The 12,498-nt window shown below is 45.6% G+C and overlaps 1 protein-coding gene across 1 annotated transcript in view; it reads left to right on the forward strand.

Moving 5' to 3' along the window:
- NIM1K (NIM1 serine/threonine protein kinase) overlaps positions 1-7,984 on the forward strand; it is a 72,258-nt gene extending 64,274 nt beyond the window's left edge. Inside the window, exons 4-5 of the mRNA XM_021077039.1 lie at positions 4,888-5,156; positions 7,121-7,984. Coding sequence (XP_020932698.1) covers positions 4,888-5,156; positions 7,121-7,870 — 1,019 coding nt within the window. The 3' untranslated portion in view covers positions 7,871-7,984. The remainder of the gene's footprint in view (positions 1-4,887; positions 5,157-7,120) is intronic.

Genomic DNA, 12,498 nt, shown 5'->3' on the forward strand with positions numbered 1-12,498 from the left:
TAACTCACATGGTAGATCAGGTGGACAGTGAACTGGAAGCATTGCAGCTGCGCCCCACACCTCTGACAGGACATTAGGACAATTTTAGTTAACACAGGCTATCGGGGAGTGGGTTGGGATATGTGCTGGGAAACAGAAAGTGCCTTCCTAAGTCAAAATGACTGAATGCGTAACTAGTCTCATAGGTGCGGGGATATGTCAGCGAAAGTTTTCATCATTGTTTGGGGACTAAGAGCATAGAGGCCACCTGGACCTAATGATCATTAAACAATATCTATTGACTACAAAGCCCTTGACGACAGAAAAGTGACTTGCTACATGGTGCAGTCCTGGATAGGGTCGGTGGAAGGACAGGAGGAGCTGTATGGGCCCAAGATGGTGCCAGTTACGCTCACAGCCGAATAGAGATTAACTGATAACTTGCTTGGTAATGCATCCTTAATCAGCTGCCTTTCCTTTCCTATCTCACTTTCTCATTCTTCTACTCCATTTCCTGCGGTTACCTCCCTCATTGACTACTTGCACTTGAATCACTGCCTCAGGATCTGCTTCTGGCGGAACCCAGACTGAGACAACTAGTAGAGAGGTCTTGTAGGCAGGTGTATTTATGCACCTCTACAATAAAGTGCTTGTAGAGACATCCAAGGACTAAGCTTTCCCGTGTCCATACTGAGAGGCTAGGAGATGAAAAGAACACAGCAAAGGGGCCTTAGAAGAAGTGGCAAGAGGTTGGAGGACGATCAGGAGCATGTATTGTCCTAGAAACGGAGAGACAAAGATGTTTCAAGGAGGAAGGATGAAGTCTAGTATTTAACATACAGGAATTCCCATCACGGCTCAGCGGAAACAAATCTGACTAGCATCCATGAGGATATAGGTTCAATCCCTGGTCCCACTCAGAGGGTTAAGGATCTGGCGCTGCCATGAGCTGTGGTGTAGGTCTTGGATGTAGCTTCGATCCCACATTGCTGTGGCTGTGGTGTAGGCCAGTGGCTGCAGCTCTGATTCAACCCCTAGCCTGGGAATCTCCATATACTGTGAGTGCGGCCCTAAGAAGACAAAAATAAATACATAAATAAAAATAAAATAACATACATAAATACAAAAAAGAAGTGTAAAAATCACAAATATACAGCTAATGGAATTTTCCAAACTAAAAAGATCCAGATAACCACCACCAAGTTCAAGAAAGACAATATTTCCATTCTATTTATTCCCCCCTTCTATTTATTACAGTATAACCACTGTCCTGACTTCTAACATCACAGACTGCGTTTGTCTGTTTTAAACCTTATATAACTAGAACCATACAACATGTTTTCTTTTGTCTTATTTCATTTGCTCAATATTACATTTGTGAAAACCATCCATATTATTTTATGCAGTTTAGATGCTTCATTCTCTTGCCATATAGCAGCCCATTGTATGAATATACCACAACTTGTTTATCCATTCTATTGTTGATGAACATGAGGATAGTTTCCAGTTTGGGGCTATTATGAATAATGTTAGCATGAACATTCTAGCGTAAGTCTTTTGCTAACATGTTTGCATTTTTGTTGGGAAGTTTTTTTTTTTTTTTATTTGGGTAAATAGGATGAATGTATGATGATGGAAAAATCCAGTAGAAAGGTTAAAATTGATGATGGAGAAGAGAAGGAAGAAATTCTACAAGAGGGTAAATGGAATCCATTCAACATGTAGAGGGGTCTTTCCCAGGCCTTAGATAGGAGCAGGGACCATCTATCCAGAGGAATAGGAAGGAAGACAGAGTTTATGGGCACAGATTCAGGTAGGTTGGAAGACGGGGTTGAAAAAAACTTGAGGAAATTCTCTTCTATTGCTTTTTTACTCAGTAAAATAGAAATCAAAGTCATCAGCTATGAGTGAGGAGAGAGAGAAGGTATTAGAGATTTGATGGGAGAAGAATCATCAAAAAGTGTGAGAGCACTGTTGGACCAGGGAAATATAGTGTGTCTGCCAGGAGGAGGAGAGAATCACTCAAGTATAAAATTTTAAAAAGAAAAGTGAGTTCCTGTTGTGGCTTAGCAGGTTAAGAACCCAACATAATATCCGTGAGGATGTAGGTTTGATCCCTGGCCTTGCTCAGTGGGTAAAGAATCCAGCAGTTTCTGCAAACTGCAGTGTAGGTTGCAGATGCAGTTTTGGATTGGGGTGTTGCCATAGCCATGGTGTAGACCACAGCTACAGCTTCCATTCAGCCCCTAGCCCCAGAATTTCCATGTTCCCTTAAAAAGAAAATAAATAAATAGAATTGAAAAAACAAAGTAAGATTATGCTAAAGGGACATAGCCTGAATGACACCATGACTGAATTTTTGGATGATTGCAATGCAGAGAACCTGGTGCAGCTGTCTCAGCAGGGGGAGTAGCAGAGAGGGACCCACGCACCAACAGCGCTGAGGGAGGGCCAGGATGAGCGAGGCATATTCTGCAGGCAAGCTGCCAGACTGAAGGATGGAATCAGTACTCCAACCCCTAAAAGAACAGCTCACCTAACCAGACTACACAAAACTAGAGTTTCTGTTTCAGGTAAACAGCTACATGGACTCTTAATCCTAAAAAGGCAGCCAGGAAGGAAGAATGCCCTGGGGACTGGCAGTAGCAGATTTCCCACCCAAGTCATGGGAGCCCTGAGGGTTCTGCTCGCTATAGCTTGCCACCTTCTTCCCCAGTATTGCCGCCACCAGAGCAAGCGTGGCCACACCAGGCACCAGCGAACCCTGCCTCTTTCCCTTCCAGAAACCATAATGGTCCTACTTTAATAAACCGATAACACTCCTATTTTAAATAACTAGAAGTTTCTATAACCACTGTGACAAAGTTCTTAAAGCAGTTGTTTTGCAAGTACGTCAAAAAGGCACCCTGCCATCCTGTGCTCCACATTTGCTTGCCTGGAAAATTCTTTCTTACCTAATAGAAAGTCTGGTGTAGTTTGAATCAAAAATGAATTGTTACTTTAGAATAGAGACTAATTTTCAAACATTAACCATTTTTATTACACAGTCATTCTATGTTAATTGTATAATTAGTTGTAGGAAAATTAGAAAACACATATAAGTAAAAAAAATTAAAGGAAAACCATCCATGGTCCCCATTAATACAATAACTATTCCAAAGATTTTGGTGTATATATTACCAATATTTTTTTCTATTCAAATGCATATTTGTGTTTTTCCTCACTTGTTCTATATCAAGCATCTTTCCATGTCAGTAAATAAAGATCAGAATCATTATTTCAATAGTTGCATGGTGTAGCATTATAGAGATAGATGAATCACACTTTATTTTAACCATCTCCCTTGTCTCAGTATCACAGGATTCTTCTCACATATGCAATCTTGTACATGTGTCAGATGATTTCTTTTCTTTCTTTCTTCTTTTTTTGTCTTTTTAGGACTTAGCCCACGACGTATAGAGGTTCCCAGGCTAGGGGTCGAAACAGAGCTGTAGCTGCTGGCCTATGTCATAGCCATAGCAATGCCAGATCCGAGCTGCATATGCAACCTACACCACACCTCACAGCAACACTGGATCCTTAACCCACTGGGCAATGCAGGGATCAAACCTGCATCCTCATGTATGCTAGTCAGATTTGTTTCTGCTGAGCCACAATGGGAACTCCTGGGTCGGATGATTTCTTTAAAATTAATTGCCAAAAGTGAAAAGTCTGTCAAAGGGTGAGATCATGTTTAAGGCTCTCAAGACATAACACCAAACTACAGTCCAGAACCATCCTACCAATTAGTCCTCCCACCAGCAGCACCGTGCAGTGCTCGTCTCCTCTTGGCTCTCCATCATTCCACACACACTGAACACTGGTGTTTCCTGTACTGGTACATGGTGTGCCAGGCACTGACAAAGTCAGAGTCGGATCGAACATAGCCCATGCTGGAAGGGGCTAGGAGGACGAGACAGACAAGTGATCAATATTTATAGGTCAATGTCCTGAGATTATAGTACAGAGAGTACAGAAAAAACAGATGTAATCATCTTTCTGGGACAGGTGTCATAGAAGGCTTCCTGGAAGAGGTTGGTTCTGAGGCTAGCCTTGAAGGATCATCTGGCTTTAACTGAGTAAAAAGCACAGGGACGGAATGATGAGCCAGACCCAGGAAATAATCCAGGAAGATCCAGGTAGAGGAAAGGTCCCAGGCATGAATGTCCAGTAGCTTTTCAGTGAACAACATAAAGTTCTATAATGGTTGGATTAAAGGGGGCACGGGGAGGTGGGGACCATGGACAGGAGTGGTGGATGATGAGGCTGAAGAGGTGGTTTGGATCTGATCAAGAAGGGCTCTATTAGCTAAGTAAAGGAGCTTTAACTTTATCCAGAAAACTGGATAAAACTCAGCAAACTGAAAACTTGGGAGGCAGGAATTGGCATCAAAACCTGTACATGGTAGAGGGACACTGATCCAAGGGACCAGTGCTGATGTTGCATTCAAAAATTGCTATCATGGGAGTTCCCATCATGGCACAGCGGAAACAAGTCCAACAAGGAACCATGAAGTTCCAGGTTCGATCCCTGACCTCGCTCAGTGGGTCAAGGATCCAGTACTGCTGTGGTATAGGTCACAGATGTGGCTCGGATCTGGTGTGGCTGTGGCTGTGGTGTAGGCCAGCAGCTACAGATCTAATTAGACCCCTAGCCTGGGAACCTCCATATGCCGTGGGTGCAGCACTAAAAAGAAAAAAAAAAAAAAGGTGAGACGAAAATTGCTGTCATTATCACTGATGAGCTCTCTGAGCTGGAAATAGCCACTTAACCTGTGTCTAGTAAAATAAAGGGGCTGAACTAGGTCCCTCTGGTTCTAAATATGTATGAACTCGGGTACATCCTTTGACTTTTTTTTTTTTTTTCCAGAAAAGGTGGCCATTAAGATCCTGGACAAGACCAAGTTAGATCAGAAAACCCAAAGGCTACTATCCCGTGAAATCTCCAGCATGGAAAAACTGCACCATCCCAACATCATCCGCCTTTATGAAGTCGTGGAGACCCTATCCAAGCTCCACTTGGTGATGGAGTATGCAGGGGGTGGGGAGCTCTTTGGGAAGATCAGCACCGAGGGGAAGTTCTCAGAATCAGAAAGCAAGCTCATCTTCTCCCAGATTGTGTCTGCCGTGAAGCACATGGTGAGCAGGGGTGGGGGGCGGGTGGCCGGGGCGGGGGTTGGGGGCAGTGAGTCTTGCTCCCATTCCATTCACAGTGGAGCATGGGGCTGTAGTTTACCATCTAAGCATCCCAAAGGGCTTCTGCAGAAGTTGCCAGGAGTCACTCTGAGCAGCCAGATGACCCACTCCCTGGCGAAACCCATTTCTCCAACCCATCATCCATTAACTGGAGAGCCTGCTTCTCGCTGCTTCTTGGCTTTGCCTTCCTAACTCTTTGCTTGGATGCCCTCCCTGCTCTTATCATATGTCACATTCCAAATCCCATCCCCACATCATGACCCAGCTCAATTCTCTCTCTCTCTGTGAAACTTTCCTCAGTTTCGGGTCAGCTTGCACTGATCTTTCATGCCTTTGGTGAAGGCCTCTTGCTGCCTCTGTCCTCAGGAGATCAACACTTAATTGTGTCATTGTCTTTTAGTTCTCTGATTGCTTATTTCTTTAGATAAATCTGGACTCCTTGAGTACACCCCCCAGTTCCTCCTCCAACTGGTGCTTCCCCTCTTTGTGTTGACTGTGTTTCGAGGCACACAGGAGGAATCTGACTTGTGGACATGATGACCACTTGGAGTGCAAAATTTTTGGCCCCCCTCTTTACCTGGCTCTCAGTCCAGTTGGCAGGAAGCGACATTTGTCTGGGTCTCTATGAATTGAGAGGCTCTATTTAGTTTGCTCCTCTTCTTGGATGTCCTGAGGCAAGAACTGGGATTAGTGAGCTCCTAGCTGACTTATTAGCATTAGCGGGTTATTAGTGACCTAGGGGGCCCAAGATAGGAGTCAGGATGGAGGGGAAGGAAAATGAAGTGAGCAAGGGAGACCCTGAGTGTGATGGTGGTGGGTGTTTCCCATCTGTGGTCCCACCAGTTGTCGTTTAAGTGGCCCTGTGCTGGGGCGAACTCTCCCCAGGCCAGGGAATAAGACAGACCAAGCCATAGAGAAGATGAGCAGAGTCTTCCACATTCTACTTGGAAAAGAGATCTGGTGGGAGAGCAGAAGAGGACTCAGCAGTAGAAGATGCAGGCCGGGTCCTCTGAAGTTCTACACCTTGGCCTTTCTCCCAGCTCTCTGGCCTCTGAAAGGAAGGCCAGATAGGAATGATAGGCATAGATCTGAATTTCTTCCTGTTCGTTGCTATGTGCTGGGACCATCTGCACTGTAATACCGCATCACGTATAGTTCTCATAACAGCCTTCCGAGGTGGTTCTCAGTATCCCGTTTTACAAAGAAGGAAGCAGACACTCACATACCTAGAATTGAACCAAGAATTAACCAGGATGGCAGGCACCAACGCCTGGATTCTTTCTCCAGGCTGTCCATCTGGAAAAGTAACATTAAGCCATTTCCCAAGAGGTCTCAGCATTGAACTGGTCAAGGGTCTTCAAGATTGTCTGGACCCGGAATGCAGGGGTAGGGGTGGGACCTGCTGCCAGAACCTTGTCAAATACATCATCCTCCCTCTACTGAGTCCTATAGAGGTAAAGGAGCCCCACCCACACTGAGAAGCAGGGGTGGAGAGATGGGGGAGGGCACCACACCTTCTTCGGGTTGGCTCTTAGTCAGGAGATAGCTCAGCCAGAAAAAATCCGTATATATGGGCTCAAAAACAAGATTACTGTGTTTCTCAAGATCTGGATCTTACTTCTGGCATTGAATCTTGGGTCCACATGTGTGGGACAGACTCAATCCCTCACCACATGGAATAGAACCTTGGGTCTGTTTGGAGGGTGTGAGTCTTACATTTGGCTAAAGGTTATGACAGGGCAGCTCTCAAGGTTTGAAGTCTGACACGACATAAGTTGTTCTCCACTGAATTTCTATTGTCGCTCCATCATCACTTCATCCTTTCAGGGCAACTGATGCATTTTTAACATTGGTATTTTACCTTTAAAATGACTTGGCTTTTCCTCCCCCTATGTCTTCTTCCTCAGCATGAAAACCAAATTATTCACAGAGATCTGAAAGCAGAAAATGTGTTCTATACCAGTAATACTTGTGTGAAGGTGGGCGATTTTGGATTCAGCACAGTCAGTAAAAAAGGTGAAATGCTGAACACTTTCTGTGGGTCTCCTCCCTACGCTGCCCCCGAACTTTTTCGAGATGAGCACTACGTCGGCATTTATGTGGATATCTGGGCCTTGGGGGTGCTTCTGTACTTCATGGTGACGGGCACCATGCCATTTCGGGCAGAGACGGTGGCCAAGCTGAAGAAGAGCATCCTGGAGGGCACGTACAGTGTGCCTCCACACGTGTCAGAGCCCTGCCTCCGCCTCATCCGGGGGGTCCTCCAACCCGTACCCACAGAGAGGTACGGGATCGACTCCATCATGAATAATGAATGGATGCAAGGGGTGCCGTACCCCACCCCATTGGAGCCCTTCCAACTGGATCCCAAACACTTGTCAGAAACCAGCACCCTCAAAGAAGAAGAAAATGAGGTCAAAAGCACTTTAGAACATTTGGGCATCACAGAGGAACATATTCGAAATAACCAAGGGAGAGATGCCCGAAGCTCCATCACAGGCGTCTATCGAATCATTTTGCATAGAGTGCAAAAGAAAAAGGCTTTGGAAAGTGTCCCAATAATGATACTACCAGACCCTAAAGAAAGGGACCTAAAGAAAGGGTCCCGGGTCTACAGAGGCATAAGACACACATCCAAATTTTGTTCAATTTTATAAATTGCATTAGACTGCTGGTAATTAACCAAGATCTTTGTTGCTGCTTTTAAATTTTTTCACCAATTTGAGCAGAGACATTTTTGTAATTTTTAAATAAATTTAAATTTAAGATAAGCATTTTCCCCCTTAAAAATTCATCTATTAGCTTAGATTCTGGCTTGGTTTGCAATCTTGTCTCGTTTTCAAATGCTAGCATTCATTCATTTAATGAAGAAATACTTGTTCAGTACCTACTATGTGCCAGGTACGGTTTAAGGTGCTGCAAAGTAAAAAATATGCCAGGCCCTTCCTCTCCTGTGCAGGATATTCTAGTGCTGAACGAACGCACTAACAACAACAAATTTTTTCAAATATCAGTAGTGATAGATGCTAGGCAGATAGTTCATATATAGTGATCTGATACTAGAGGCTTGCCACTTTGGATTGGATCTTAGGGAAGGCCGGCTAGTGTGAGTAGCTGACAATCTGAAATCTGAACAAGAAAGAGGAGTGACTCTTGAAAAGCCAGCTGTGAGTATTCTAAGCATCGAGGGGTTTTAGATGGGGTTCCTCCACAACAGAGCCTAAAAAAAGGCTCCTTGTGCAGTAATTTATCTGAGGAGTGATCCCAGAGAGCAGTGGGGAGGAGCAGGGGAGAAACCTGGAGAGCCACTGCAACTTGGCCCAAGCTCCAGGTGACTGTCACCTAGTCCTGCAGGGTGCTCTGAGGAGCCTTATGAAACACATCTCAGGAGTGTGCCCAGGGTACTAAAAGGGAAAGCACTTATTCAGCAGCTCCTGTTCACCATTGGTCAAGGATGGCACCTCGATGTCTCCTGTCTTGCACTTCCAGATTTGCTGAGTGAGTGCCATGGGGTTCCCTGTGCTTCCTGACCTTAGTGTCAGAGCAGCCCTGGGGCAGAAAGTAAGAGGTATGTACCATTGACGCTGGGACAAGAATCTGGTCAAGTAAGACCTGCGTGAAGCTGTCCAGACCTGCATGGAAATGGTCACTGCATCAGTGGCTGGAGAAGCAAGCGGGGCTGAGAGGATCTGAAGTGGTGCCAGCCTCTGACACAGCCCACCCCTGGCTCTCCTCAGATTCTCCCTCCGCCAAGCCCAGTCCTTTGCTATCAGTCTCCCTCATGGGGTGAGAACTGGAAGGACTTAATGCAGTGGGAATAGTCGAACAAGCCCCAGCAGTGGTTTTCAAGTTCCAGGGCCTCAGAATCACCCAGAAGTCATGTTAAAACAGAGTTTTTGAGTCAGTACCTCTGCAGTGGGGCCCAGGAACTTGCATTTCTAAGGTCCCCGGGTGATGCCAATGCTCCTGGTCCCGGACCACACATTGAGAACCACTGAGATGCACTCCCTGAGGCTATCTATGTAGTTGGACCCACACCTCCCTCCTCCATCAGCCATTCTAAATTTCCCTCACCTTTGGCCAGCATTTCAGCTTGTCTAGATTGGGTGGTAAGATCCAGACCTTTATCACCAAAGGGTCTGAGCCCTTTGATGCCTTGCCTTTGCTGGGCCATGGTTGCTACAAGTGCCTCTTCACCATTGTTATAAGGTCCCAAAGTAACACCCTTGTGTTCCAGGCATATTCCTCTTTAGCTCCTTATGAAAATCGCAGTCAGTAATTCCCAGCACTATAATTAGCTCCTCTCTTTGTCAGTTGGTATGGGGAATCCCAAAGTGACCACGTGATAATCACAGATTCCCATTCACTGGACCCCTATGGGGTTTCCTAGTGAAAGCATTCCCCTTCCCCAGGAACCAGAACCTCCAGTCTAGCCAAGCCTTAGGCGGTAGGGAAGAGAAGTACAAATTCAAGTGGTCACCGATTGTCAGATAGTAAGAAAAGTCAGTCCTACTTCTACTCATTGGTTTCCAGACTTGTGTATTTTAACAACAGGGGATACATGTCTACAAGCCCTGTCTTTTGTTTGTTTGTTTTTTCCTTTTATGGCCATACCTGCAGCATATGAAAGTTCCCAGGCTATGGGTGGAATCGGGGGTTACAGCGGCAGGTATTGCTGGATCCGAACCACATCTGCAACTTACTCCACAGCTTGCAGCACTGCCTGATCCTTGACCCATGGAGGGAGGCCAGGGATGGAACCCACATCCTCACGGACACTACATCAGGTTCCAACCTGCTAATCCACAACAGGAACTCCCTATGAGCCATTGTTAAATCATGTATACATTCATTCTGTATATGAATGAATCATTCTGTACATGAATCCTGGAGAGAGCACCCCAGCCCTGCCTTAGCTGAGCCCCTCCCTTGCTGTATATGCTGGCTGCTTCTTGTTTATGGTGCTAGAGAGAAGTCCATCCTATGATCTTGCTATTGCTCCACTGATTTTTACCAAAACTGTGGTTCTTGAGGCAATGTTATATGCTATGTATGATATGACATGCAATGGGTCAGATATTCTCTTAAGTGCTAGCATGATTGTGTTGGAGGATTCACCGAAGGCAGGAAAGGCGAACCCATATCCTGAGATGTCAGTTCCTTAAAGATGAATCACTGCTGTGTCTGTGAATTTATGACTCTGTGGCTCTGATATCAGCTCATAAGGGGACAGTTCCATTTGCTTGGTCCCTCAGTGTCCCGTAATCAGATTCTCAGTCTCCCCAAGGGCCCAGAAACACACCAAGAGCCTGAGAAGTTCTCTGTTGCAGAAAATATGGCCTCACTCCAGGCCCCTTAAAGGGCTGTGCTGTAATTTTCTACAGGGGTTGCCAGAGACACCTCTCAGTCTTCTAAAGTGCTAAGTATACAGTCAGAGTAGCAATGTAGTTTGCGCATTGAAACCTGAAACTGCTGTAGATCTTTTTTCTTTGGCAGCCATTTGAAACCAGCAGCCCTGATAAATGGGTTGGAGTACTATGCCACGTACAATATATGTACTATGCCACGTACAATATATGTGCTTCTAAAACCCAGAGGCCACCCACCCTCTGGCACACATAGGTCTTAGTAGGGCATCTAGTGTGCCACTTTTCTGATGCCAAGTCCACCTAGCATGCTGTCACGATATGGTGGACCAGCATAATATTCTGCAGGATGTCAAGATGATGAAGTTCCTTTTAGACTATCTTGTGACATAGAACCGAAGATTTAACATCATCCAGGGGCATATTATATATACTTGTGGCAGCAGGCTCTTTCTTCAAGTCCTGGCTTCCCTCTCACTGTGCACTGGATCTGTAAATTAAATCTGGAACTATATATATTTTCTCATTGTGACAGCGTCCACCAACCTGCTCACCAGTTTCCCTCTTTTCTTTTCTTTTTTTTTTGGTTATATAAGTTCAACTGTCACTCAGAACTCTGTAATCTCTTGGCCATGGTCACAAAGTCCTCCAAATCAAGGCTCTCTGATCCCCACTCCAGGCTTACTGTCCATTATATTATGTGCACCTCACCTCTGACATTTTAAGTAATGATGCATGGTCCCTGTCATTCTGGAATCCCATTATCTCCTCTAGTAACAGCATGCCCAGTTCCATGACAGCATTTCCCTCTGTCAGCCCCTGCCTGCAGTGGGCAGCCATCCCTGGGCTTGTCATAGATGCTGATGCCCCCACCCTCATCCCAGTGCATTCTTTTGTAGCTGCCATCCAATATCACAGTCACAGCAATGCTGGATCCTTAACCCGCTGAGTGAGGCCAGGGATCGAACCTGCATCCTCATGGATACTGTGCCGCTAAGCCACAACAGGAACTCCCACAGTGCATTCTTTATTGCCTTAGTGAAATCGGTGTCCTGGGTACTTAGGTGGTTCCTCAGCCTCACAAAATGAATCCAAACATTCACACCTCCTAGAACTTTCTAACCCTTTCCTTAATCCTTTGGCACAGAAGTTCTACCACCTCCACCTTATTTGTATGCCATACTCATTTCCAAACCTCAGTAGCCATCCTGGCAGTAATATTAGGAGCAGTTTCAGGTGTCCTCAGTCCAAGTCATGGATAAATGCTCCCATGACAATAAGCTGTTATCGTACCATATATTCTTTCCTTCACCTCCATCCCTGGCTTAATACCCTCAGGTTCCACTGGCACATGTTTCCCCTGGTTCCTGACAGTAGCCAGGTTCTGCAACTCCTTCGGTGTCTAAATATTTCCTCCCTCACAGAGGTTGTATTTCTCTACTCAGGCTGTGTTGAAGCATGACTGGTTCTTGGAGAATCGTTAAGAGGATCTCAAGGAGGTCAAGCATCCTCCTCAGCACCTGGCTCACCAGAGGCCTTGGCAGTCTCTTCAGGAAAGGAAGTGCCAAGTTGCTCCTGCCAGCCCCATACTAGGGGAATCCAGGTAGTCAACATCTGCAGGCTCACCCACCCTATTAGGCTGCAGTGTCCCACTCTCTTGCTATGGAGGCTGACTTTGATAAAGGAAAGCTGTCAAGACTGAATATTTTGGAGTTCCCTTGTGGCAAGGTAGGTTAAGGATCTGGGATTGTCACTGCAGTGGCTCAGTCACTGCTGTGGTGTGGGTTCAATCCCTGGCCTAGAAATTTCCACATGCCTCAGATATATACACACACATGCACAACTGAGTATATTTTGTCTCTTTTGCAGCTCAACTTGCTTTACCGAGCCTATTTTAGGTAGTTTTTTCTCAGCTACAG

This window comes from Sus scrofa, chromosome 16 (genome assembly GCF_000003025.6).
Source record: "Sus scrofa isolate TJ Tabasco breed Duroc chromosome 16, Sscrofa11.1, whole genome shotgun sequence".
In the NCBI taxonomy this organism is placed as follows: Eukaryota; Metazoa; Chordata; class Mammalia; order Artiodactyla; family Suidae; genus Sus; species Sus scrofa.